This window comes from Ahaetulla prasina, chromosome 15 (genome assembly GCF_028640845.1).
Source record: "Ahaetulla prasina isolate Xishuangbanna chromosome 15, ASM2864084v1, whole genome shotgun sequence".
NCBI classification, from domain to species: domain Eukaryota; kingdom Metazoa; phylum Chordata; class Lepidosauria; order Squamata; family Colubridae; genus Ahaetulla; species Ahaetulla prasina.
Genome location: NC_080553.1, coordinates 4,497,479 through 4,523,831, shown reverse-complemented (window position 1 = coordinate 4,523,831; position 26,353 = coordinate 4,497,479). Strand labels below are relative to the sequence as shown.

Genomic DNA, 26,353 nt, shown 5'->3' with positions numbered 1-26,353 from the left:
TGCTGTTTCAGACTTCCACTGAATTTTAAGCGTTGTTGTGTCTTGTCCGCTCTCACCGCAGCCGGGGTCTGCTTATCTGCTCCCGAACACGGAGGAATGTATGCCTCCCGGTCCCAGTCCTGGCTCCATGCCCAGACAGGCTGAAGAGGAGGGGGCACCTCCCGGTCCCAGCCCTGGCTCTATGCCCAAGCAGGCTGCAGAGGAGGGAGCACCCCCCCGGCCCCAGCCCTGGCTCTATGCCCAGGCAAACGGAGCAGCTAGACCCCTCCCCCTCCTCCACAGCATGTGAGCCTGAGGAAAGTTTATTTCCAACAGCTGCTGATTGGAGTGACCCTCGCATCAGAAGATTGGATAGGCGGAGGCAACAGAAGGAAAGGAGGGGCAGGCCTGGATAAGTGCTGAGTCATGGAGCCACACCCCATGGCCTATATAAAGGACCTGCTTTCTGGCAGTCTCTGAGTCAGGCAAAGTCGAACTTATCTTGCTGAAGTCACTTTCTGGTCTGCCTGCCTGCTCTGAGGACTTTGCTAGGACTTTGGGCAGAGCTGCAGAGGCAAGCCTGATTCGGATTTCCCTGACCCGGCCGTCAGCGGAGGAGTGGGACACGACAAGCGTTTTCCCCAACCTCAGGCCTGCCAGTTAACTGCGTTCGACTACTAATACCATTAGTAGCCGAATGCAGTAGCCATCTCCACCCAGCAGTAGCCAAATTAGCTGCACCTGGGAGGGGTAATCCAGCAATAACTAGAAGGCCACTAATTTCCTACCTTTAGATTTTTTTTAAAAAAATCCATTGTTTTGGAGACTGCATTTACTTGGATATGAATGCAAGAGATTAAAAAGTTGGTCTGTGATTGAAAAAACTCTTCAGGGCGTCAACTTCACAAATAAATTGATTAATCCAGTGACACTCCTTTTTTTTTTTTCCTAGGTTGTGAAATTATTGGCAACTTACAGCCGTTGCTTGCTGTCGAGTCCAGTCACAATGCTAAAGACCTGGTCCAAGTAGGTTGTGAACTGTCTCTCCTCTACTTGTGTATAGGATGTGAAAATTGTGTATCTATCACCCTGTCCACAGCAGAGAGCCAGCCTTGGGACTGGTTACATTTGCTCCCATGCTTACCTTTGATAGAATCAGAATAGAGCTGGGAAGGGTCCTTGGGGGGGGGTCTTCTAATCCAGCTCCCTGCTCAAGCAAGAGATCCTATACTATTTCAGACAAGCGTCCATCCAGTCTCTTCTTAAAAACCTCCAGTGATGGAGCACCCATGATTTCTGGTGGCAAGCTGTTCCACTGGTTAATTGTCCTCACAGTTGGGAATTTTCTCCTTAATTCCAGGTTGCTTGTCTCTTTGATTGGTTTCCATCCATTGTTTCTTGTCCTGCCTTCTGGTGCTTTGGAAAATAAATTGACCCCCTTTTCTTTGTGGCAGCTCCTCGAATACTGGAATACAGCTATCATGTCCCCCCCCCCCCCCAGTCCTTCTTTTCTCTAGACTAGCCAAACCAAATTCCTGCAACCATATTTTTTAGCCTCCAGGCCTTTAATCATCTTAGTTGCTCTTCTTTGCACTTTTTCCAAAGTCTCGGCATCGTTTTTGTAATGTGGTGACCAAAACTGGGTGTCCTATTCCAGGTGTGGCCTTATCAAGGCTTCATAACATGGTACTAATACTTCACGTGACTTTGATTCTAAGCCTCTGTTTATTCCACCAGGGATTGTATTAGCTTTTTTGGCGGCTGCCGCAGACAGATTGATCAAAAGTTTGGTTTTATTTATCCCTCTGGATTCAATCTTTTGCTTGATGTTCCTTATAGACTTCAGCCCAGGACAGAATCTTTGCTTCAAGCGCTCGTTTCTGAAAATGCTGATAACCGGGATGCTTTGCAGCTGGCCTGGGGAAAAAATCCAAAATGTAAGCATTCAGGAGATCCAAGGTTTTAATTTTTTAGATTTTTTTTTTAAATTGTACTTAATTCTGCCACTAAAGACAAGTTTTATAACCTGCAGTAGTTGGGAATCACGAACCGCAAGCTAAATTCATGAATTGAAACTTTAATTGCAGCAGGCTGACAGATCACTCATTTCTCCGATTTTAATCTTCTCATTTCAGATTTATTGGCTGAATATTGCCAGTGGGTTCCAGAAGTTACCCATGAGGAAATTGCTAAAATGTGGCCTCCAGTGCATTGATGGCGGTGAATTTTTAAGCCAGGAACTCTCCAGTTTGCATTCCTTCTGAAAATGCCATGAAGATTTTCCTGGGAAAAGCAAGATCCGTAATTGCACAAGGAAAGGGGAGAAAGGTTCAACTTTCTTCATTGTCATCCAAAAGGACCAACGTGTGACATTTGTGACCTGCAAAAAATAATAATTGTGCAGATGTTTTTGGTTGGGCTGAATGCAACGGCTGTCCAGCAAAAGAATCAATTTATATCCTTTTGTACAAAAGAAATGCAATGTTTCTCAACCTGGGAAACTTTTAAGATTTCAACTCCCAGAATGCCCCAGGGTTCAGCTTCTCTTGAGAACAGACTCTACAGCTGCTGGAAATCATCCAATATTCCTCAACCTGAGCACCTTTTAAGAGGTTTGGACTTCAATTCCCAGAATTCCCCCAGCTGGCAAAGTTTGAAAATTTGTGGATTGCATTTGCAAAGATCTCACATTCCATTAAGCAGCATTTACTTTAATCATGGTTTTTTGGGGGCTACCCCATGGTGGTTATGTTTTCCTCCACAAACCCACAAACCTGGCTTAAATATACATCCCAATAGGTTGGTTCACACAAACAGCCTGAGCTGCAAACATAAAGATTTAGCAGAATACGTTTATACGTTTCAACCAGACAACTAACTACAGTTATTCCAGGTTTTGTAGAAATAAATGCCAAGAAAGGGAATACTCTAATATGCCACTGCATATTGAAAAAAAACCTATAGTTTTGAGATTCTTCTCACCTGTTTCTTTGCGTTTAAAATGATGCTAATCATGGCATTTTTGGTTTGTATCCACAGCCATTTGTAAATATAGCCATTTGTAAATATAATAGCTGAATGGACATTTGCTGTCAGTGTGTTTGGTTATTTATTTTCCTTTCTTTAGACCTGCATACCATCCAGAGGCTTTAATCTGAATGCTTGTGACTGGGGTGGTGAGCAGATTTTTCTTTCCAGATGTGGTTGCTTTCTGCCCCAGTTGTTTAGTTTATTGTCATTGCACCTCGAACAACGAAATTAAATGCCATCTTCAGTGTACATTATAACTATAAAAATAAAAATAAAAACACATCCTTCGCATTCTATACAATTGAACTGAAAACACGATATTGCATTAATATTGCACTATCCAGTAGAATTCAATATAGTTACTGCTCTGGGGTAAAAGCTGTTTTTCAGCCTATTTGTCCTTGTTTTTATTGTCCTGTACCATCTGCCAGATGGTAATAGTTAAAAAAAAAGGGTGCCCAGGATGCGATGGATCTTTAAGAATGTTTTGAACTTTCTTAAGGCAATGGGGGCTATAAAGCTCTTCAAAAGAGCGAAGAAGGCAACCAGTGATCCTCTGGGCAATGACATTAACCCTCTGGAGTGCTGTCCGATCTGCCACTGTGCAATTGGCAAACCAGACACAGGTGCAGTAAGTTAAAATACTCTCTATGGTGGAGCGGTAGAAGGTCACCAGCAGTTTTCCATTCAGTTGTTTCCTGAGAAGTCTCAGGTAGTATAATCTCTGCTGGGCCCTTTTGAGCACAGCTGCAATGTGAACGCCCCAGGTCAGGTCCTCCTTTATGATGACACCCAGAAACTTAAAACTGGCCACTTGCCCCACTTGGTCTCCATTGATACGCAAGGGCTGGATATTTGATCTATTTCGTCTGTAGTCCACTATAAGCTCCTTGGTCTTATTGGTGTTTAGGACCAAGTTATTGTCTCCACACCAGTTGGAGATGTGACAATGTCCATGGAACAACTCCAGGTTTTTGAATTTCATCATCCAGTTGGGAAGAATGAAGTAGAATGGATTTGGGTGGTATCCAGTACCTCTTGCAAAAGGAAAAAAGAAAGAAACGAATTTTCAAATATAAGTGAATGGTTCTTTGGGGAAGCAAATCTAAATTTTTCTATACCTCTTTTGGCCTTAAAAATCCTCTATAGTAATTATTTTGAAAAACAACAATGATTTCTGTGTTCGTATTTGGTTATTACCCAAAGTGTTTTCTGAAATAAATTGGTTTTTGTTCAGTTCACTGGTTTAGCCATTCCTTGGCCAATAACGGTGTTACATATTCATTCATTGATATTGCTGGCAATCACAGATTCTGCAACTGTCATAAAGACCAGAATTTCCGTTGCTAAACAATGCTGTTATGAAGGAAGCCAGGCTCGATTTTACAACTTCTTTGCTGCTGTTGTTCAACGAAGCACTGCAGTGGTCAAAGAATCACGTCATTAAGCGAACCCAGGTTCCCCCATTGACCAAAAGCTACTGGGAAGGTTGCAAGTGGCAATTTCAGAAGTTGTGGGAGCTTCAGAAGTTGTGGGAGCTTCATCCCTGAAATCTTTCAAGAAGAGACTGGGCTGCCATCGGTCAGAAATAGTGTAGGGTCTCCTGCTTGGGTGGGGGGTGGTTGGACTAGATGACCTACAAGGTCTCTTCTAGCTCTCTTAATCTGTATCTAGAATAGAATAGAATAGAATTTTTTATTGGCCAAGTGTGATTGGACACACAAGGAATTTGTCTTGGTGCATATGCTCTCAGTGTACATAAAAGAAAAGATACGTTCATCAAGGTACAACATTTACAACACAATTGATGATCAATATATCAATATAAATCATAAGGATTGCCAGCAACAAGTTATAGTCATACAGTCATAAGTGGAAAGAGATTGGTGATGGGAACTATGAAACGATTAATAGTAGTGCAGATTCAGTAAATAGTCTGACAGTGTTGAGGGAATTATTTGTTTAGCAGAGTGATGGCCTTCGGGAAAAAACTGTTCTTGTGTCTAGTTGTTCTGGTGTGCAGTGCTCTATAGCGTCGTTTTGAGGGTAGGAGTTGAAACAGTTTATGTCCAGGATGCGAGGGATCTGCAAATATTTTCACGGCCCTCTTCTTGATTCGTGCAGTATACAGGTCCTCAATGGAAGGCAGGTTGGTAGCAATTATTTTTTCTGCAGTTCTAATTATCCCTTGACCCTGGCATGCTGCACCATTGTAAATACACTGCCAGTTGTCAAATGCCCAAATTTGATCCCATGAATGTGGGGAATGCTGCAACCATCATAAGTGTGATGATGGGTCATAAGTCACTTTTCAGCACTGTTGTAACTTGAGCAGTTACTAAACCAATGCTAAGTCACGAACTACCGATAATGGGATGCAAAAGAAAAAAAAATTGGATGAATATTGGACATTCATTTGTCCTGGATGGTGTAAGAACTTCTGCCTCGGGCAGCAGGTTGGACTAGATTCCAAGAACAAGGTTCCTTCCAGCCCTGGGATTCTATGTTCATTTGGTTCATTTATTCAACAGTTCATTTAGTGACCATTCAAAGTTACAACAGCGCTGAAAAAAGCGATGGCCATTTTTCATAGTTACGACGTTTGTGCTGTCCCCATGCTCACAGGATCAAAATTCAGACGCTTGGCAGCTGATTCATTTTATGACCGCTGCTGTTTGTGATAAACACAGTGAATGGGGAAGCCAGATTCAGTTAAAAACCAAGTTACTAACTTATCCATGGCAAGGATTCACTTAACAATGGAGGCAAGAAAGGTCGTAAAATGGGACAAAACTCAAGTTTAACCAACGTCTCACTCGATAGAAATACAAGAGCTCCCTTCTGGTCGTAAGTAGAGGACTACCTGTATTGGAACCTTCCGCCGCGAGCTTAAAACACACTTATTCATCTGCGCAGGACTGGACTAGATTTTAAATTTATAGGGGTTTTAATTGGTTTTAATATTTATACTATTTTTAATAATTTTTTAATAATCTGGCTTTTAGAATAAGTTTTTTAATGGTTTTCTTAATTTGTACATATATGTTTTTACTTGCCTGTGAACCGCCCTGAGTCCTTCGGGAGATAGGGCGGTATACAAATACGAATAAATAAATAAAATAAATAAATAAATAAAATAAATAAATAAATAAATAAATATTGCAAACTGAATGGGGGGGAAAAAAAAAACGTGGAGATGCCGGGGATTGAACCCGGGGCCTCATACATGCAAAGCATGCGCTCTACCACTGAGCTACATCCCCTTGCCGGGACAGAGCTTTCCAGCGGAAAATACAAAGCTATTCAATTGCCCCCGCCCCTTTTTTTTTTCCCCCTCCCAAAAAATGTTCTCTTTTTTTTCCTTCTTTTGACGTCCAATTTTTTTTCCATGCAGACAGAAGCGCCTCCACCTTGAAGCTGCGACCCACTCAAGGAAGTGGGGAGGCGTTTTCCCCTGTGGGTGCAGTTCTTCTCCTACATCACCGCTTTGGAGTCAGGCACAGAATAGAATAGAATAGAATTTTTATTGGCCAAGTGTGATTGGACACACAAGGAATTTGTCTGCGGCTTTTGGGAAAAATCAAGGATTTGGGGCTGTTTCAGGAAGGTTATCTTCTTCTTTGTGACTCAGGAAACACAAAGCAAGCTGTGCATTTTTTATTTTAGAATTTTTTTTTTATTGAAAAAGTTTTAAAACAACAATTAAATTTTCCCCCTCCCCCACCTTCCCCCCTCCCACCCCCTCCCCACCCCCGACTTCCCGGAGCAAACACAAGGTATAGTTCATTAAACAAACAGTCATACATTAAATTTTTAAAATCTAACACAATTATAATCCTTCTCTCTCACATAACCTGACTTCTTCCATTAAAGTCAAAAACAACTTCCTTCATTCAAAGGCTATCCGAAATTTCTTAATCTGATATCTATTTTGAATATAGTCAATCCAGTTCTTCCATTCATTTAAATATTTTTCTTGAGTACTGTCTTTCAAGAAGGCTGAGATTTTAGCCATCTCAGCCAAATTGGAAACTTTCAATATCCATTCTTCTATTGTGGGTAATTCTTTTTTCTTCCAATATTGTCCAATCAACAGTCTTGCTGCTGTTATTAAGTTCAAAATCAACTTAGTCTCAATCACTGTACAGTCCGTTGTTATTCCCAAAAGGAAAAATTGCGGTAGGAACTTTATCTTCTTCTTCAGAACATTCTGCATAATCCACCAGATTCTTATCCAGAAAGACTTAATTTTCTTACAAGTCCACCATACATGAAAATATGTAGCATCATCACAATTACATCTCCAACATTTCGCTTGCATATCTGGATACATACATGATAATTTCTTAGGATCTAAATGCCATCTATAAAACATCTTATAAAAATTTTCCCTTAAATTCTGCGCTTGCGTAAATTTAACATTTCTAACCCAAATTTTTTCCCATGTTTCCAACATTATTGGTTCCTGAATATTCTGTGCCCATTTTATCATACAATCCTTTATTAAATCTCTTTCAGAATCTATTTCTATCAACACAGTATACAATCTCTTTATATGCCCCTGAGTTTGATTTCTAATTTGTTTAACCAGATTTTCTTCATTTTGAATGATACCAATTTTCTGATCTTCTTTCCATCTAGCCTACAATTAAAATCTTTGGATACATTAAAAGAAGAAGGGAGGAATTATACTTGGTTTCAATATGGACAGTTAAAGGCTAGATAGAATTTTGTTCTATGGCAAAGAAAGAAGAGGGAGGGAGGGAGGGAGGGAGGGAGGGAGGAAGGGACCCAGCTTGGGAGCAACACGTGTCCTGCTTAAATGGCCTGTTTCGGAAAAGAGCGCCCGAGCGCTTCCTCGTTAGTATAGTGGTAAGTATCCCCGCCTGTCACGCGGGAGACCGGGGTTCGATTCCCCGACGGGGAGGTTCCAAATTTTTCTTTAAAATAAAAGTAATTACCCCCCCCACCCCTATCCCCCCCCAAAATAACCAACCAAACCACCACATGCTTTCTTTTCCCTTCGTTCCACCCCAGCGAAGCAGATTTTTCTTTTCTCCTCCTTAATTGGATTCTCTGACTTTTGCCTCTTTCCTCAATCATTCATTCATTCATTCATTCACTCACTCACTGGCTTGATACACCACGCCATCTCGCGCAGGTGACACGAGGCGGCTTATAAGTAAACGGACACAACGTAACGCATTAAAAACAAAACACCCTAACATGTAACCCTGCCAACAGGATTTCTGCCGGCCCCCAGCTGGCCAGACTGGGAGGGAAGCTAATCTAACCCCACCTCCCCCCCCCTGCTAAAGGCAAAGGGCTTCAGGGTGGGCCAGGAGAGCAAATGCAGGGATGCGGCTACTGAAGAAAAGTGGGGAGTTAAATGCATTGGGCTAGGTTGCAATTTGCAAAAAGCAAAAAAAAAAAGGGAGGTCGGTCGCCGTGTCTTGAAAGAGAGGACGAAGAAGCAAGATGACATCAGCCGAAATAGCTCAGTTGGGAGAGCGTTAGACTGAAGATCTAAAGGTCCCTGGTTCGATCCCGGGTTTCGGCAGGTCCTTTTTTTTGGGGGGTGGGGAGAGGGATGTGTGCTATGTTATAAAATCCCTTCTTTTTGTACGGCACCCTGAGAAGCATCCAAAAAAAAAAAAAGTGGGGGAGCAGTAGCCCATCCTTCATTCAGCTGAGTGTGTGTTTGTGTTTGTTGCAAAGCATGCAAAGTTACATGGGCTGTAGAGAGTTTCTTGTTTTTTCCTTTGAAGACTCTTCTCATCCAAGAAGCCTCTTCAGCTCTGGCTGGATGGTGGGGAATGGAAGGATTTGTATTTCTTGCACGCAGCTGGTCATTTGCATCCTTTTAGCGAGTCACTGGGGCCACTTGGAGGTCCTTCTGTGTCCTCAGGGTCACTTGAGTAGTGCTCCTGGTTCCTGCAGCCTACAAATGATCAAAACTGTCTATAGCTGAAAATACTGTATGAATCCTTCCATTCCCCACCACCCAAGTCAGAGCTGAAGAAGAAAACTTCTTGGATGAGAAGCGAAACATCTTCAAAAAGGAAGACACGCTGTAAGAAAGCCCAGTTGCCTCCTGGAAAAGCACTTTTGGGATTTGCATGGGCTGTTGATGCTGCTCCCAGAAAAGTTCATCCAGAGCGTCTACTTGAGTCTCTTTTCTCTTGCCACAAAACCAGATTTCGTGCCTTGGAAACGTGTGAAAAAAGGCCTGGTGGAAATATTTGCAGATCCCTCGCATCCTGGACATAAACTGTTTCAACTCCTACCCTCAAAACGATGCTATAGAGCATTGCACACCAGAACAACTAGACACAAGAACAGTTTTTCCCCGAAGGCCATCACTCTGCTAAACAAATAATTCCATCAACACTGTCAGACTATTTACTGAATCTGCACTACTATTAATCGTCTCATAGTTCCCATCACCAATCTCTTTCCACTTATGACTGTATGACTGTAACTTGTTGCTGGCAATCCTTATGATTTACATTGATATATTGATCATCAATTGTGTTGTAAATGTTGTACCTTGATGAACGTATCTTTTCTTTTATGTACACTGAGAGCATATGCACCAAGACAAATTCCTTGTGTGTCCAATCACACTTGGCCAATAAAAATTCTATTCTATTCTATTCTATTGAAGGTGATTCAGTCGTTGACTCTGCATTACCTCCAAGAAGGGTGACTGGAAGGCTTTGGCAGGGTTCATCCTCGTTAGTATAGTGGTAAGTATCCCCGCCTGTCACGCGGGAGACCGGGGTTCGATTCCCCGACGGGGAGACCTAAAAGTTTTTTTTTTGTTTTGTTCTTAATTTAATTTTTATTTTTTTTTAAAGCAAAGGCCTTTTTCCCTTGCAAAAAATCCCGGGAAGCGAGCTGGGAAACATCGCAGCCTTTATTTATTTATTTATTTGAATGGATGCATCAGAACCCTCCAAGGAAGATTTAAGCAGAAAAATTGCAGTGGGGGGGGGAGGGGCAACCCCCTTTTCCAGTTGATGGAAAAATTCTGGCCTTGCTGGAGAAAGGAAGTTGGGCAGGTTACGATTTTGCCCAAATGAAGCCACTTTCTCCAATCCCCCCATTTTAAAATCTTCAATTCCCAGAATTCCCTTGCCAGTAAATGTTGTTCCTGCAGCGGCATGCTGGCTGGGGGAATTCTGGGAGTTGAAGTCCATCCCTCTTAAGCAATTGACCAAGGTTGAGAAAATACTATTATATGGGGAAATCCTGCAATTGGTATTTATTTATTTCTCTCCTATCCGGCCCATTTCCGTCCTTAGCCAAGAAATCCACTCCAGGTTCTCGTTCCAACCGATTCTCTCGTCTATTGAACCGTCTAGGATATTCACCGAGCTTCGAACTTTTTATCCTTCCGCTGCCCCATTCCACAGAAGGCGGGGCAGACTCACTGCGCACGCCCCTTCTTGACTCTCCGCATCTCTATTGGCTAAGGGGAGGCCGCGTGCACGCGAATGAAAACTAATCCCTCCCTTTCTGTTGGCGGAGGGATTCATGTGCGATGTCTATATAAAAGGGCGCCGCGGCCGGGTACGCAGTTAGACCAAGTCGCCTCTTGCTTGTGTGAATTTGTTGCTGTCTGCTAGGGCCCACTCGTGCTCCGCCGTAAGCTTTTATCGTTACATTTATGTCTTATAGTGGTATTTTTTCTGTACATTTGTGTTAAATTCGGTCTGAAGGAGAGTTAGCTTTCCTTGAATGAGACTTAATTTTGAAAGCGGGGGGGTGGGGGTTCGTTTCTGAGGAGGACAGAAACCATGTAGACGGGAAGCGCGGATTTTCGCTGTTTGCCGCTTCGCGGCGACTTTGGCTGAGGGACGAAACAGGCTATTTTTAATTAAAACGGAGGGGAGGTTGGGGTGGGCGAGAGAGAGAGAGAGAGGCAGGCCCCAACGGGTCTTATTCAGCCGGGACCCAAAATGGCCGCCGCGGAAGCTGGACAGGGAAGGGAGAACCAGCGAGGCCCCGCCCACTCGCTTTTGACGTTTCCATTCTGACGTCGCGGTCTCGTAACTCCACCCCCAACAAAAAGGCATCCAGTGCGCATGCGTGCTTTTCTCTTTAGATCTGCTCTTTTGATACTTTGTTCCAGAAGCGACGTAGGTGGGTAAAGGAGGTCGTGGGGGGTAGGGCCGCAGCCCTTATCCCCACGGACCTTCCCAGATTTTTTGCGGGGAGGGTTGATAGGGGATGGGAGCCAATGCACCTCGGAAAGGCTCCCTTAGGCATAAAAGCAGGGTGGAAGGAGGGGTTGCGAAGGTCATCTAGTCGTGGCCTCGGTGACCTGCTGGAAAGCCAGGAGATTATTCTTAGGTGGTGGAGGTTCCTTTTCAGGACCTCTTCATGAAAGAACATGTAGCCTCCATAGACAGAAAGCATTCCTGCTGAGTAAATTCATTGGTTTAACGGGGTTAAGGGGTGGTCAGGCTTCAGTATGAATCCTGGGGATTGCACAGTAAGAAAAGGAGCATGGACGTCCTGTTGTTGAGTTTTCCTTGTTTTTAAATCAAGGATCCTCCAGACTTGGCCGCTTTTAAGACTTGTGGGATTCAATTCCCAGAATTCCTCAGCCAGCCAGAAGTTTTACAAGTTGCCAAGTTTGGATACGCCTGGTTTAAATCAAATGTAAGCAATTTTGCCTTGACATTAAAAAAGGAGTTCTTTAAGCACAATTGAAAGAGTTGCTAACTGGATTGATGTGGTTTCCTGTCCTTGTTTCCCTCCTTCCTTGTTGCAGAGAAAATGCAGATCTTTGTCAAGACCTTGACCGGGAAAACCATCACCCTTGAGGTGGAGCCCAGTGACACCATTGAGAATGTCAAGGCCAAGATCCAGGACAAGGAAGGCATTCCTCCCGACCAGCAAAGGTTGATCTTTGCTGGGAAGCAATTGGAAGACGGCCGCACCCTCTCCGACTACAACATCCAAAAGGAGTCCACCCTCCATCTTGTCCTGCGTCTGAGGGGTGGGATGCAGATCTTTGTGAAAACCTTGACCGGGAAAACCATCACTCTTGAGGTGGAGCCCAGTGACACCATTGAGAATGTCAAGGCCAAGATCCAGGACAAGGAAGGCATTCCTCCCGACCAACAGAGGTTGATCTTTGCTGGGAAGCAATTGGAAGACGGCCGCACCCTCTCCGACTACAATATCCAAAAGGAATCCACCCTCCATCTTGTCCTGCGTCTGAGGGGTGGGATGCAGATCTTTGTCAAGACCTTGACCGGGAAGACCATCACCCTTGAGGTGGAGCCCAGTGACACCATTGAGAATGTCAAGGCCAAGATCCAGGACAAGGAAGGCATTCCTCCCGACCAGCAAAGGTTGATCTTTGCTGGGAAGCAATTGGAAGACGGCCGCACCCTCTCCGACTACAACATCCAAAAGGAGTCCACCCTCCATCTTGTCCTGCGTCTGAGGGGTGGGATGCAGATCTTTGTGAAAACCTTGACCGGGAAAACCATCACCCTTGAGGTGGAGCCCAGTGACACCATTGAGAATGTCAAGGCCAAGATCCAGGACAAGGAAGGCATTCCTCCCGACCAACAGAGGTTGATCTTTGCTGGGAAACAGCTGGAAGACGGCCGTACCCTCTCCGACTACAACATCCAAAAGGAGTCCACCCTGCATCTTGTCCTGCGTCTGAGGGGTGGGATGCAGATCTTTGTCAAAACCTTGACCGGGAAGACCATCACCCTTGAGGTGGAGCCCAGTGACACCATTGAGAATGTCAAGGCCAAGATCCAGGACAAGGAAGGCATTCCTCCCGACCAGCAAAGGTTGATCTTTGCTGGGAAGCAATTGGAAGACGGCCGCACCCTCTCCGACTACAATATCCAAAAGGAATCCACCCTCCATCTTGTCCTGCGTCTGAGGGGTGGGATGCAGATCTTTGTCAAGACCTTGACCGGGAAAACCATCACCCTTGAGGTGGAGCCCAGTGACACCATTGAGAATGTCAAGGCCAAGATCCAGGACAAGGAAGGCATTCCTCCCGACCAACAGAGGTTGATCTTTGCTGGGAAGCAGCTGGAAGATGGCCGTACCCTCTCCGACTACAACATCCAGAAGGAGTCCACGCTGCATCTTGTCCTGCGTCTGAGGGGTGGGATGCAGATCTTTGTGAAAACCTTGACCGGGAAAACCATCACCCTTGAGGTGGAGCCCAGTGACACCATTGAGAATGTCAAGGCCAAGATCCAGGACAAGGAAGGCATTCCTCCCGACCAACAGAGGTTGATCTTTGCTGGGAAGCAGCTGGAAGACGGCCGTACCCTCTCTGACTACAACATCCAGAAGGAGTCCACCCTGCATCTTGTCCTGCGTCTGAGGGGTGGGATGCAGATCTTTGTCAAGACCTTGACCGGGAAGACCATCACCCTTGAGGTGGAGCCCAGTGACACCATTGAGAATGTCAAGGCCAAGATCCAGGACAAGGAAGGCATTCCTCCCGACCAGCAAAGGTTGATCTTTGCTGGGAAGCAATTGGAAGACGGCCGCACCCTGTCTGACTATAACATCCAGAAGGAGTCCACCCTGCATCTTGTCCTGCGTCTGAGGGGTGGGATGCAGATCTTTGTGAAAACCTTGACCGGGAAAACCATCACCCTTGAGGTGGAGCCCAGTGACACCATTGAGAATGTCAAGGCCAAGATCCAGGACAAGGAAGGCATTCCTCCCGACCAACAGAGGTTGATCTTTGCTGGGAAACAGCTGGAAGACGGCCGCACCCTGTCCGACTACAACATCCAGAAGGAGTCCACCCTGCATCTTGTCCTGCGTCTGAGGGGTGGTTTTTAAACTTTCTGCTTGCTTACAACTGTTGAAGTAAACTTCACTGCACTTTGTTTCAATAAAGCTGTTGGGATTCCCAATTGTCTGAGAATTCTTTGAATTGTGTACAAAGTATAAACAATGTAGAGCCAAGAGGGTGGAATGCAAATGCTCATTTGCAAAATGGGCAAACACTAAATGGAAGGTGGTTAGATTTAAGATGCTTTGTCAAAGCTTAGCAAAGGATGTTAGTCACATGCTAATCATAATCATGACTCAGAAATTGTGATTAAATGTAAAATAACAATGCCTGAAGGCCTTTGCTTCAGCCCCAAAGACTTAAGATATTTTACATTATCTAGCATATTGCAAAAAGGTTAGGAAGTGGTAAAATTTTATCTGGCACTCCTGTTTATTTTGGGGGCTTGAGTGACTTAATGCAGTTAAAGGTAAAGAATCTAGGTTTCCTTTACATTTGGAAACATTCCAGCCTTGCCCTGAGAGCTTATGCACTGAAGACTAATTCTTTGTGTGTCCAATCACACTTGGCCAATAAATCTATTTCCTATAATGGATTTGTTTAAATGTGGGGGTCCCTCATATCGCTAGATAACAGGTACTAAGTAACCTACTGAGATTACCTAGTTAAGAGGTCAGCAACCTTAAACATTCAAAAGAGCCATTTGGACCTATTTCCCACAGAAAAGAACAGTGCCTGACTTTCTTGAATGCCACAAAACCAGCATATGTTGAATTAAATGTTCTGTTTTCTTCTGAAACACTTGGATTTATCCATGGTTGGGGGGGGTCAAAAAGCTTAATAAATTGAATGCTGGTGGTTATTGGTGGTTGTAACATGTATTTTGAGCGAGGGAGCCACAGCAGAGGGATGAAAGCCACAGGTTGACCCCTGATTTAGTTCCAAGTTCCCACAGGCCGCTTCTACAAACTACACCGTTGCAGCAGTGATGTGGTCTAATTGGGCAATGAAATATTTGCAAGAAAATCACCAAGCTCAGCACTGAATGCAGTCCCTATACATCCCATTCCTCTCTCTAGCACTGATGATGTTCCCTACTTGGGTCACAAAACATTTTCAAGAAAACCCAAGTTCAATGCTGATCTGTATTCTGTTGCAACTAGTTTAAACCTCCACATTTGCCAGCGTCCCTGGCCACATTACCTAATCAGTTTATTGGATGGAATTGTGCAGACCGATTCCTTGGAGAGGAACCCCAATCAACCCTTGCTGGACAGAACCACATCTCCGATGGGGAGTTTCTCCAAAGGAGAACGAGCAAACCTGCACCGTGCCAGATGGAGTTCGAAAGGGATGGGGCTTCTCATGGCTGAGCCACGATGGGACAGCCTGAAAAGGCATTCTTCCCTCCATTCCTTTCCTCCTTCCCTTCCATCCATTTCCAACTCCCTCCTCATTCCCCTTCTTTCCTCCCTCCATCTCATTTGCCTTCCATCCATTTCCTCCTTTCCTTTCTTATACCCCACTCATTCCTTCTTCCCTTCCTCTCATCCCCAACTCCTTCCTTGCCCATTCACCTTCCTTTTTCCCTCCCTCCCTTCCATCCCCAATTCCTTCCTTTTCTTCCTCTCATCCGCAACTCCTTCCTTCCCATTCCTCTTTCCTCCCTCCCCGCTCACCTCCCTTCTTCCCTTCCATCCCCAACTCCTTTCCTCCCTTCCACATACACCTTCTTTCCTCCCTCCCCTCATTTGCCTGCCTTCCATCCGTTCTCACCTCCTTCCTCATACCCAACTCCTCATTCCTTCTTTCCTCCCTCCCTTCCATCCCCAACTCACCCAATTCACCTTCTTTCCTACTTCCATCCCCAATTCCTTCCTTCCTTCTTCCTTTCATCCTCATTCCTTCTCTTTCCTTCCTCTCCATTCACCTTCCTCCTTTCTTTCTTTCTTTCTTTCCTTCCTTCCACATTGACCCTCTTTCCTCCCTCCCAGCGCGACCCCCAGGTAGAGCCCCCCTCCTCGCCGCAGCCTCCGAGGTGCCAGGCGAGACGTGGCAGCAGGGTCGGGCGGCCGGCCGGCCGGGGCCTCCCTCGCGCCGACCCGCTTCCTTCGCCCTCCGTCCCTCCCGGCCCCGGGGGCGACGCCAAGACCCGCGGGGCGGCGAATCCGCCAGCCCAGCCCAGCCCAGCCGGGCGCCTCCTTCTGGCGGCGTTGCCGGCTGCCGTTGGCTGGAGCGCCGGGTGGGGAGTGGCGGGGCGGACAGCGGCGCCCATCAAGAGCCCCCGCGGCGGGCATGGCACGGAGCGCGGCGGCAGCGGCGGGGCTGGCAGGCCGGCCATGGCGAGGGGCGAGAGCAGCAAGCGCGGCTGCGGCCAGCGCTACGGGACGGCGGCCGTGGTGGCCGTGCTGGGCTTGTTCTGCCTGGGCTTCGGGCTGGTCCTGCTGCAGACCGTGCCCGGCCTCTTGCGGCAGCAGGTGGCCAAGGTAAGGAGGCGGAGGGTCTCTCCCACCCACCCCCATCCCCAGATAGACTGCCCCGAGGACGGGAGGCTCTACTCCTCCGCCTGCAGCATGGGCCCGTTGCTTCTCCCGGCCCTTTAGAGGAGGCGTCGGAGTGGGAGCGGGGCTTCCTGCCGCGGCGATTGCTAAAACGAACAGAAGCTTTATTTTATTTTATTTTTGTTTTGTTTTTTAAAAAAAAACACACAACCTAATTGAGATTTAAGAGCTGCAAACTTTTTCTTCCCTTCCGACCCGATTCGTACTTTCTCTCATTCTCTGTCTCTCCATCTCTCTCTGTCTCTCTTTCTCTCTGTCTCTCTTTCTCTCTGTCTCTCTTTTTCTTTCTCTCTTTTTCTCTCTTTCTCTCTTTCTCAGTTTCTTTGTCTCTCTCTCTCTCTCTCTACCTCTGTCTCTCTCTTTCTCTGTCTCTGTCTCTTTCTCTCTCTTTCTCTTTCTCTTTGTCCCTTTCTCTGCCTCTCTCTCTCTTTTTCTTTCTCTCTCTTTCTGTCTCTTTCTCTCTCTGTCTCTCTTTGTCTCTTTCTCTGTCTCTTTTTTCTCTCTTTCTCTGACACTCTCTTTCTTTCTTTCTCTCTGTCCCTGTCTCTTTTTCTTTCTTTCTTTCTTTCTCTTTCTCTTTCTCTTTCTCTTTTTCTCTCTCTCTGTCATTCTCTCTTTCTCTCTCTCTCTCTCTCTCTCTTTCTCTCTCTCTGTCTCTCTGTCTTTCTTTCACCTGGTCCTTTCCTCTAGGTTCTCTTCCCACCACTCCTGCTAGCTAGGTTAGGAAGACTCCTTTGGAATCTGAGTTTGGTTTATCCTTGGCTAAATGTTTGTTTTTCTCTCTGCAAAAATGGGTAAAGCTTCTTTCTTTCTGTCTGTCTGTCTTTCGGTCTCCTCCTTTCTCAATTTCAGGGATTTCTTTTTTTAAAACAGGTTGGTTCAGAGTCTAGAGGCTTCAAAATGAGGCAAGACACCCACAAGACATTTTATCCACTTAGAACTTGTGGTTGTAAAATGGTGAAAATATTATTTTATGCAATTGTGGCTTTTTAATCTCCCATCTGGGCCTGTGTGTTGTGTATTCTCGTGGTTGGGCATGCCTGAAACAGGTTGCATAACAACAATGAATCAGAATAGAGCTGGAAGGGACCTTGGGGGGTCTTCTAGTCCAACCCCCTGCTCAAGCAGGAGACCCTAGACCATGTCAGACAAATCTGAAGTCCAGTCTCTCCAGTGTTGGAGCACCCACAATTTCTGGAGGCAAGTTGTTCCACTGTTTAATTGTCCTCAGTCTTAGGAAGTTTCTCCTTAATTCCAGGTTGCTTTTCTGCTTGATTAGTTTCCATCCATTGTTTCTTCTCCTGCTTTCTGGTGCTTTGGAGAATAAGTGGACCCTCTCTTCTTTGTGGCAGCCCCTCAAACATTGGAATACTGCTATCATGTCACCCCCTAATTCTTCTTTTCGCTAGACTGGCCATACCCGATTATTTTATCATAATGACTGCAGGTGCACAAAGAAAAAAGCCTTTGCAAGTGGGTCACACCCAAATTCACATCCTTTTTGCCACAGTTGTTCGATGAATTACTGACGTTGTTAAGTGACTCACATGGTTGTTAAGTGAATCTGGCTTCCCCCATGGACTTTGCTTGTCAGAAGCTGGCTGGGAAGGTTGCAACTGGCAAACCTGGGATGCTGTGACCATTGTAAATCAATGTCAAGCCCCTGAATTTTGATCGTGCGACTGTGGCATGCCGTGACAGTCATAAGTGCGAGGACCGGTCGTAAGTCCCTTTTTTCAGTGCTTTTGTAACTTTAGTGGTTGCCAAACAAACGATCTTAAGTTACAGGACTAGCCTTCCTGTCAGAATTACGGTTGAACCCATGGAATTTGCATGCAAGAAATAGCAACTTTGTCCAAGTTTTGTTGTTAGTTTTTTTCTGGCAGAATCGGAAAGGCAGACTTTTGTTTCGCAAACAGATTTCCAAACCGCATCCAGCTCTCTTGAAATCCAATTTCTCCCATTCTCCCTCCCTGCTTCTTGTCATCCATGTTGGAAACACACAATATCTGTACTTCGCTGTGGCTGTTGTTTTGCTGGTGCAACCAAAAATTAAATTCTGACTTCCGAGACAGAGGAAGGAAATCTCGCTTGGGCGTTCCAAGGGCTTCTAAACTAAGAGGATTTATTATTTATTTATTTATTTATTTATTTATTTTGGTCTCTCCTCTCCGTTGGATTTTGTAGATTACACAAGGATTTAATGTGCGCCAGATTTAGTCTGCGGCACACCGCAGATTGAATAGAGGGCAAACCCATTCATGAGACTTCTGTGCTTTAATATTTTATTAAGCCAGTCTTCCACTCCAGGCAATGCAACCTTCCTCTTAAATTTGCAAAACCTGAAGCAGATCCGGTTGGCAATACATTTAATACGTTTAATTAAAGCACTTCAGACCACATTCCTTTGATCCCCTGTTCCTCTCTAAACTAGGTGCTGTGATTCTTAACCCCAGCAGCCATTCGCATATATATGCTACCTGCGGTGGTTGAATAATTTGCAAACATGAAAACACATTTACAAGAAACTGTTGAGAATATATCCAGCTTTTTACTTCTTCCTCTGCAGCCTGGTTTTAAGGCATTTTGAGAGAGCTATAGTTAAAATAATATCAGAATTGGAAGGGACCTTGTAGGTCATCTAGTCCAGGGGTCTCCAACCTCGGCAACTTTAAGCCTGGCCGACTTCAACTCCCAGAACCCCCCAGCCAGCAAAGCTGGCTGGGGAATTCTGGGAGTTGAAGTCCGCCAGGCTTAAAGTTGCCGAGGTTGGAGACCCCTGGACTAATCCAACCCCCTGCTCAACCCCCGCACCCCCATACCATTTCTGACAGATGGCAGTCCAGTCTCTCCTTGAAACGGGGTGGATTTGATTTTAATCAAGTCGATTTAAATCACTAGTAAAAAGGCTTGATTTAAATCAACTCAGTTTAAATCATAATTTTTGAAGAGCAACTGTCCCGCAGCGGCTCCTCCTCTGACCCGCTATTGACTCACCGACAGTCCCATTCCCTTTAATGGGACGGCTGGTGATGCGGCCGTGACACAACAAGGTATGAGGGACGTGGCGGGCAGCAGGTGAGTGGATGCCCGCCAACAGGTGCTGCCATGGTGGATCTGGAATGACAGGTGCTCTTTAATATTATATTTATAAGCTACTTAGAAGGTTTCTTTTTCATTTTTACTGCTCGCCCTTCCTCCTCACACTTAGCACCTGGTGGTACAGATGCATTTCTCTTCAAACGATCATATAGTTTATTATAGTGTACATAGATTTGCGAAACAATGGGATAAAGGAATATTCCTGAACTTTGTTTTATGATTTATCTCATGGTTACTGTGAAATTGTGTGAATGCATCAGTGCAGTGCATGTCATCTCAGCTTGCAGAGCTTGGATTCATTGAATGAATTTTACCGAAAATGTAAATATTGCAGAATATATAGCCTACATAACTGCTTACATAACTAAGCTCCATTTCATGCTGAATAAACTAAATTATTAATGTGTCTTAAATAGAAAACTATCTTTAGATAGATAGTTTTCTATCCTCCAAAATACTCCAAAAGCATTTAATAAAATGCTTTTGGAGTATTATAAATGCTTTTGGAGTATTAAAAGAAATTTGATTTTTAAATCAAACAAATCCAATTTAATTTTTTTAAGTCTATTTAAAAAAAAAATCATTGATTTTTATTCACCCTGCCTTGAAAGCTTCCCGTGATGAAGCTCCCACAACATCTGAAGGCAAGCCGTTGCGTTGGTTGGTTGAGCTTTTTTCTCCCTGTGGTTGGAAAAGTTATTGTTTAACTTTGGACTATGAGTTTTTAAAGAGCAGTCAAAGTCTTTATCGCCTTCTCCTTTGTCAACAAAGCTAGACTCCAGTTGCACAGACTTTGTTCGGTGCTTATCACATGTAGCTGTTCCTTTGTCTGACAGGAACACATCTGTTTAAACAGCAGGAGGAAGATGACCTTAGTGGCCACAGCAGTTTAGTGGCACGTCCTTCTCTGATATCACCCCTTCGAGGAAAGCCAGATCATGGAAAAGTCGCCACAGGGATTACCTGGAACTCTTGTTGCAGGTTATAATAATATATAATATAATATATAATAATCTTGAAAGGCCAGGATTCCCCCCTGCTCGCTCAAGAAGATACCAAAGATCAGTCTTGAGTTTCTTCCTCACCATTTCCTAAGCTGGTGTTTATCTAGCAACGGTTGAAACTTTTTTCTCGGGGCCATCCCCATGTTTCTCTTCATTGGGGACTCGATCCTTCAGCCTCCTTTGGGTATTGTCTGGATGGGATCAGCTTATTTTTTATTTAGTTATTTTGTCAAACACAACAGTATATATAAGTATAAGCATGAAATAACCATACAAATTGGATACAATCAAGAGGAACATTAGGACAGGAACGGTAGGCACGCTGGTGCTCTTATGCACGCCCCTTACAGACCTCTTAGGAATGATGTGAGGTCAATAGAAGATAGTCTTTGGTTAAAGCTTTGAGGATTTTGGGAAGAGACCACAGAGTTAGGTAGTGCATTCTAGGCATTAACAACTCTGTTACTGAAGTCATATTTTCTGCAATCAAGATTGGAGCGGTTCACATTAAGTTTAAATCTATTGTGTGCTAATGTATGGTTGTGATTGAAGCTGAAGTAGTCTTTGACAGGAAGGACATTGTAGCTGATGATTTTATGAGTTAGGTCATGCCAAAGGCGGCGGAGTTCTAAATTTTCTAACCCAAGATTTCAAGTCTGGTGGCATAAGGTATTTTGTTGTGATCAGAGGAGTGGAGAACTCTTATTGTAAAATATTTCTGGACACGTTCAATTGTATTAATGTCCGAAATGAGGTGTGGGTTCCAGATAGGCGAGCTGTATTCAAGAATTGGTCTAGCAAATGTTTTGTATGCTCTGGTTAGTAGTGTAATCTTTCTGGAGAAGAAGCTACCAAGATTAAGTTTACAACTCTTAAAGCCTTTTTTGTGATGTAGTTGCAGTGGGCTTTGGCACTTAGATTGTTTGATATGAAAACTCCAAGGTCTTTGACGGGGTGAGGGTCATCTACAAGGTAATGTCCATCGAGCTTGTATTTAGTGTTTAGGTTCTTTTTTCCAATGTGTAAGACAGAGCATTTGCTGGTTGAGATTTGGAGTTGCCAAATTTTTGACCATTCCGGCACAAAGTCAAGGTCTTTTTGAAGGGTAGCCATGTTGTTGGTAGTGTTAAATAATTTAACATCATCGGCGAAGAGAACACAATTACTTATAATATGGTCACAGAGGTCGTTAATGTATAATATGAAGAGTGTTGGTCCTAGAATGCTGCCTTGGGGGACACCGCTATTGACAGGAGTGGGATTTGATAGGGCACTGCCTATTTTGACCACTTCTTGTCTGTTTGACAGAAACGCTGTTATCCAATTATGGAGGGGTCCAGAGATTTTAGTTTTAGAAGAAGTTTGTCATGTACCACTGAGACAAAAGCTTTACAGAAGTCTATGTAAATTGCATCTATTGCTTTGCCCTGATCAAGATTTGTAGTCCATATGTTTTTGCAGTGAAGAATTTGTAAATTACAGGATAATGTTTTTCTAAAACCAAATTTCTAAAACTAAAACTTGGAACTCCGTCGCCTTCGACAAGACCTAAGTTTAACTCATAGAATCATCTATTGTAATGTCCTTCCTGTCAAAGACTACTTCAGCTTTAATTGCAATAATACAAGAGCAACCAATAGATTTAAACTTAATGTCAACCGCTTTAATCTAGATTGCAGAAAATATGACTTCTGTAACAGAATCATCAGTGCTTGGAATACTTTACCTGACTCTGTGGGCTCTTCTCATAATCCTTAAAGCTTTAACCAAAAACTTTCTACTATTGACCTCACCCCATTCCTAAGAGGACCATAAGGGGCGTTCATAAGCGCACAAACGTGCCTACTGTTCCTGTCCTATTGTGTTTTTTTTTTCTTCTTTTCTTCTTCCTATATATTGTTGTGACAAAATAAATAAATAAAATAAAATAAATAAATAAATTGTTTATTAGAGAGTAGGTTGCTTGTTTCAAGGTGGAGGGTGATGAATTGGTTGATGATTGATTCCATTACTTTGCAGGTGACGCAGCATAAAGAAATTGGTCTGCAATTTTCAATTAGGCTGGGGTCTCCTTTTTTGAAGACAGGGATGACCGTGGCTAGTGACCATAGTTTGGGAAGGGAGCTGGTCCTGAAAGATTTTTCAAAGATTATGCTTAGGGGTTTTGCTATAACAGTGGAAAGCTTTTTTAAGAAGTATGCACATAGACCATCAGGTCCAATAGATAGAGATGGTTTCAGTCTGCGAAGGGCCTTTTCAACATTATCTTCTGTGAAATCTATTTGTGTTAGATCATTATAATCATTGTTGGTTAATTTCCTAATCAGCTGGTTCCCTACCTAAACAGGAAATTAACTCTTACCCTAAAAAGTAGTTAATTCTGCCATCCCCTCTTTGGCAATGGGGCAATTCCAGATACTTGGATGGGGCAGAAGGGGGATTTTTTTTTCCTTCCCAAAAAATGGGTGAGCTCCAGTTTCCCAGCTGTCCCCTTTAATCCGAATTTTCCAGGTGAACAGATTGGGAGTCAGATTCTTATTTGCAAAGGGGAGTTTGAAATACTGTGATCCAGATTGTCAACCTTGAACCCACGTGATTTTTTTTTTAATTTGCATTTATATCCCGCCCTTCTCCGAAGACTCAGGGCAGCTTACACTATGTCAAGCAATAGTCTTCATCCATTTGTATATTACATACATATAATTTAGAAAGAGTTGGTCCAAACAAAAACAGGCAGCCAGAGTGGAAAAAAATGTGGAGCACACTTGCTAAAACCGAGCAGAATTTGTAAAACAACAACAACAACAACAAAACAACGGGGTATATGTGAGGAACCCACTCAATTCTATCATTTTTCCTGTTGACTTACCTTTACCGGCTCTTCCAGAGTTTTCTAAGTTTTCGGCTTGACCCCAAAATCAATTGCAAGATTTTTTATTTATTTTTTAAAGACTCCTATTCTGCAAGGGTCTTACAGCCCAAACTTGGAGCAAAGCAATTCCTAAATTATTCTTCCACAGGAGAGAACCGTGGTTGTGTTCTTAAAGCAGGGGTCTCCAACCTTGGCAACTTTAAGACTTGCGGACCCCAACTCCAAGAATTCCTGGTTGAGGAATTCTGGGAGTTGAAGTCCACAAGTCTTAAGCTGGTTGAGGAATTCTGGGAGCTGAACTCCGCAAATCTTAAAGCTGCCAAGGTTGGAGACCCCTGACTTAAAGTACCCCTAATTAGTTAGCAGGGCCTCTGGTGGCTCAGACTGCTAAGACAGTCTGTTATTAACATAGCTGCTTGCAATTACTGCAGCTTCAAGTCCCACCAGGCCCAAGATTGACTCAGCCTCCCATCCTTTATAAGGTAGATAAAATGAGGACCCAGATTGTTGGAGGCAATAAGTTGACTTTGTATATAATATACAAATGGATGAAGACTATTGCTTAACATAGTGTAAGCCGCCCTGAGTCTTCGGAGAAGGGTGGGAGATAAATGCAAATAAAAAAAAAATTAAGAATCCCCCTAATCTACTGCAAGAGTTGGGGGATTCAAAATAGAGGATGGCCTTGTGAATCCAGAACGGATTCACTTAGCGCTTTTCAATTGACGCAACTGCTGTGGTCAGTTTTCAGGAACTGTTTGTTCTGCAGCCAATTGTTGGTGTTCAGTTTCTTCCAAGGCCAAATGATGATAATTTTCTGTTCTCAAATCCAGAGCGACCAGTTGATATGCAACTCAGGAAAGCATCTGACTGAGGAAAGATGTTTCAGTGAGTCACAATGTCAGAATTGAGGTATTTAGTGGTATCCCCCCAAAACAAACACCTTGCACTGGAAAGGGGACAGGACTGAATAATTTTAATTTCTTAGCTCAGGAAATACTAGCAAGATGGCAATGTTGAATATCTGAGAATGAGTCACTGTTTCCCTGGTGCCGTAAATCTTATTTTGGGGGCAAGGACTCCTGTTTACAATTTCCACTTTGTGTGTGTGCATGTGTGTGTTGTTTTGCCCAGAATAAGGAACTTCTCAAACCTTAATAAAAAGAACAGAGGAAAGATACAATATTATGCTGATCCCGTATCTTATTAAGAAGGGTAGAAGCATGAATTTTTGAAAGAGGCTTAGGAAACTGGCGTGACCTAAAATGCCTGAATTTCGAGTTTCACTTCTGCTTGGCCAACTCTCAAAAAGCTGAAGGAACCACTTTGAATTCTAGCTTGGAAGTGAAAAGGAGATGGGTAGTTAAGTGATTGGGAACGGTCAGAGGAATCCTGTTAGAGACTGAATCTAAAGTAAGAGTTTAAAACCGGCTGGTGTGCCATTCCTGCAATTTGCATGTCTCTCTGGCAGAGAAAGAGAGAGGGGGAGAGAGAGAAGAGAAAGAGGAGGGAGGGAGACAGACACAGAAGGGAAAGAGACAGACAGAAGAGAGAGGAGAGGAGGACAGAGAGAAGAGAAAGAGAGGAGAGGAGAGAGGGGAGAGAGAAAGAGGGACTGAAGAGAAAGATAAGAGAGAGAGAGGAGAGAGGGAGAAGAGAGACAGAGACAGAAGAGAGGAGAGTGAGGGAGAGAAGAGGAGAGAGAAAGAGAGAGAGAGAGAAGAGGGGGGAAGAAGAGAGAGAGAGATAGAAAGAGAGAGGGGGGAGAAGAGAGAAGAGAGAGAGAGAGAGAGAAAGAAAGGCGTATTCAAAAATCAGCCTTAAATAACTTGCAGTAGGAAACAAAGGTGCCAGTCTTCAGTGGCTCCTTAAGCTGGCACTCCAAGTGGGCATACATATTTGAGCAAAAGCAATTACAAGGGCGGGAGTATTATAATAATATGATACTCATATACTATAATATACTATAATATGATACTCATAATATGAGTATTATGAGATTGCATTGTGTGGTTTTTCTTTCTTTCTTTCTTTGCACTTGCCTCTCTTTGTACAGCCCGCTTAACTGCAAACAAGAGCACCTCTTTTCGCCTTCCTGCGTTGTTGTTCGGCTATGGCTTGTCACATCGTATTATGGTTAGCCCTGTTGGACACGGCTAAGCATCTGGGTCACTTCGCTGAACCAGGATGGAGTTAACCCCCGAAAAGCCAGATTGTGCAAAGTGTATTTTTTCCCCCTTGCAAAAATAATTGGTCCTTGGCATGTCTTGGCTGTCGTGTCCCACTCCTCCGCTGACGGCCGGGTCAGCGGAAATCCGAATCAGGCTTGCCTCTGCAGCTCTGCCCAAAGACCTAGCAAAGTCCTCAGAGCAGGCAGGAGACCAGTAAGTGACTTCAGCAAGATAAGTTCGACTTTGCCTGACTCAGAGACTGCCAGAAAGCAGATCCTTTATATAGGCCATGGGGTGTGGCTCCATGACTCAGCACTCATTAAGGCCTGCCCCTCTCTTCCTTCTGTTGCCTCCGCCTATCCAGTCTTCTGATGTGAGGGTCACTCCAATCAGCAGCTGTTGGAAATAAACTTTCCTCAGGCTCACATGCTGTGGAGGAGGGGGAGGGGTCTAGCTGCTCCGTTTGCCTGGGCATGGAGCCAGGACTGGGGCCGGGGGATGCTCCCTCCTCAGCCTGTCTGGGCATGGAGCCAGGGCTGGGGCCGGATGCTCCCTCCTCAGCCTGTCTGGGCATGGAGCCAGGGCTGGGGCAGGATGCTCCCTCCTCAGCCTGTCTGGGCATGGAGCCAGGACTGGGGCCGGGGGATGCTCCCTCCTCAGCCTGTCTGGGCATGGAGCCAGGGCTGGGGCCGGGAGGACATTCTTCAGCGTTCGGAAGCAGATAAGAAGGCCCCGGCTGCTGTGAGAGCGGGCAAGACACAACATTGGCTGAGTTTCTGAATGCCGCCGGCTTGATGGGTGACCATTCAGAGATTAAATACAGGTAGTCCTTGATT

At 44.4% G+C, this 26,353-nt stretch overlaps 3 protein-coding genes and 4 non-coding genes across 9 annotated transcripts in view; 6 read left to right on the top strand and 1 right to left on the bottom strand.

Moving 5' to 3' along the window:
* DHX37 (DEAH-box helicase 37) overlaps nucleotides 1-4,248 on the top strand; it is a 35,796-nt gene extending 31,548 nt beyond the window's left edge. The window contains exons 25-27 of the mRNA XM_058158493.1: nucleotides 932-1,005; nucleotides 1,819-1,916; nucleotides 2,115-4,248. Of these exons, the coding sequence (XP_058014476.1) occupies nucleotides 932-1,005; nucleotides 1,819-1,916; nucleotides 2,115-2,194 (252 nt within the window). The 3' untranslated portion in view covers nucleotides 2,195-4,248. The remainder of the gene's footprint in view (nucleotides 1-931; nucleotides 1,006-1,818; nucleotides 1,917-2,114) is intronic.
* A 1,952-nt stretch (nucleotides 4,249-6,200) lies between these two features.
* TRNAA-UGC (transfer RNA alanine (anticodon UGC)) lies at nucleotides 6,201-6,272 on the bottom strand. Its single transcript has one exon. It is a non-coding gene; the product is annotated as a tRNA-Ala (tRNA).
* Nucleotides 6,273-7,864: 1,592 nt separating this feature from the next.
* On the top strand, nucleotides 7,865-7,936 carry TRNAD-GUC (transfer RNA aspartic acid (anticodon GUC)). The gene has a single exon. It is a non-coding gene; the product is annotated as a tRNA-Asp (tRNA).
* Nucleotides 7,937-8,496: 560 nt separating this feature from the next.
* Nucleotides 8,497-8,569, top strand: TRNAF-GAA (transfer RNA phenylalanine (anticodon GAA)). Its single transcript has one exon. It is a non-coding gene; the product is annotated as a tRNA-Phe (tRNA).
* Nucleotides 8,570-9,741: 1,172 nt separating this feature from the next.
* Nucleotides 9,742-9,813, top strand: TRNAD-GUC (transfer RNA aspartic acid (anticodon GUC)). Its single transcript has one exon. It is a non-coding gene; the product is annotated as a tRNA-Asp (tRNA).
* Nucleotides 9,814-10,520: 707 nt separating this feature from the next.
* Nucleotides 10,521-13,928, top strand: UBC (ubiquitin C). Its single transcript, XM_058158595.1, has 2 exons — nucleotides 10,521-10,659; nucleotides 11,792-13,928. The coding sequence occupies exon 2, from the start codon at nucleotides 11,797-11,799 to the stop codon at nucleotides 13,852-13,854; it is 2,058 nt and encodes a 685-aa protein (XP_058014578.1). The 5' UTR covers nucleotides 10,521-10,659; nucleotides 11,792-11,796; the 3' UTR covers nucleotides 13,855-13,928.
* A 2,138-nt stretch (nucleotides 13,929-16,066) lies between these two features.
* SCARB1 (scavenger receptor class B member 1) overlaps nucleotides 16,067-26,353 on the top strand; it is a 58,163-nt gene continuing 47,876 nt past the window's right edge. The window contains exon 1 of one of the 3 annotated variants that reach the window (XM_058158476.1): nucleotides 16,067-16,293. In XM_058158476.1, coding sequence (XP_058014459.1) covers nucleotides 16,147-16,293 — 147 coding nt within the window. In that variant the 5' untranslated portion in view covers nucleotides 16,067-16,146. The remainder of the gene's footprint in view (nucleotides 16,294-26,353) is intronic. The other 2 variants (XM_058158477.1, XM_058158478.1) reach the window with 2 other exon arrangements.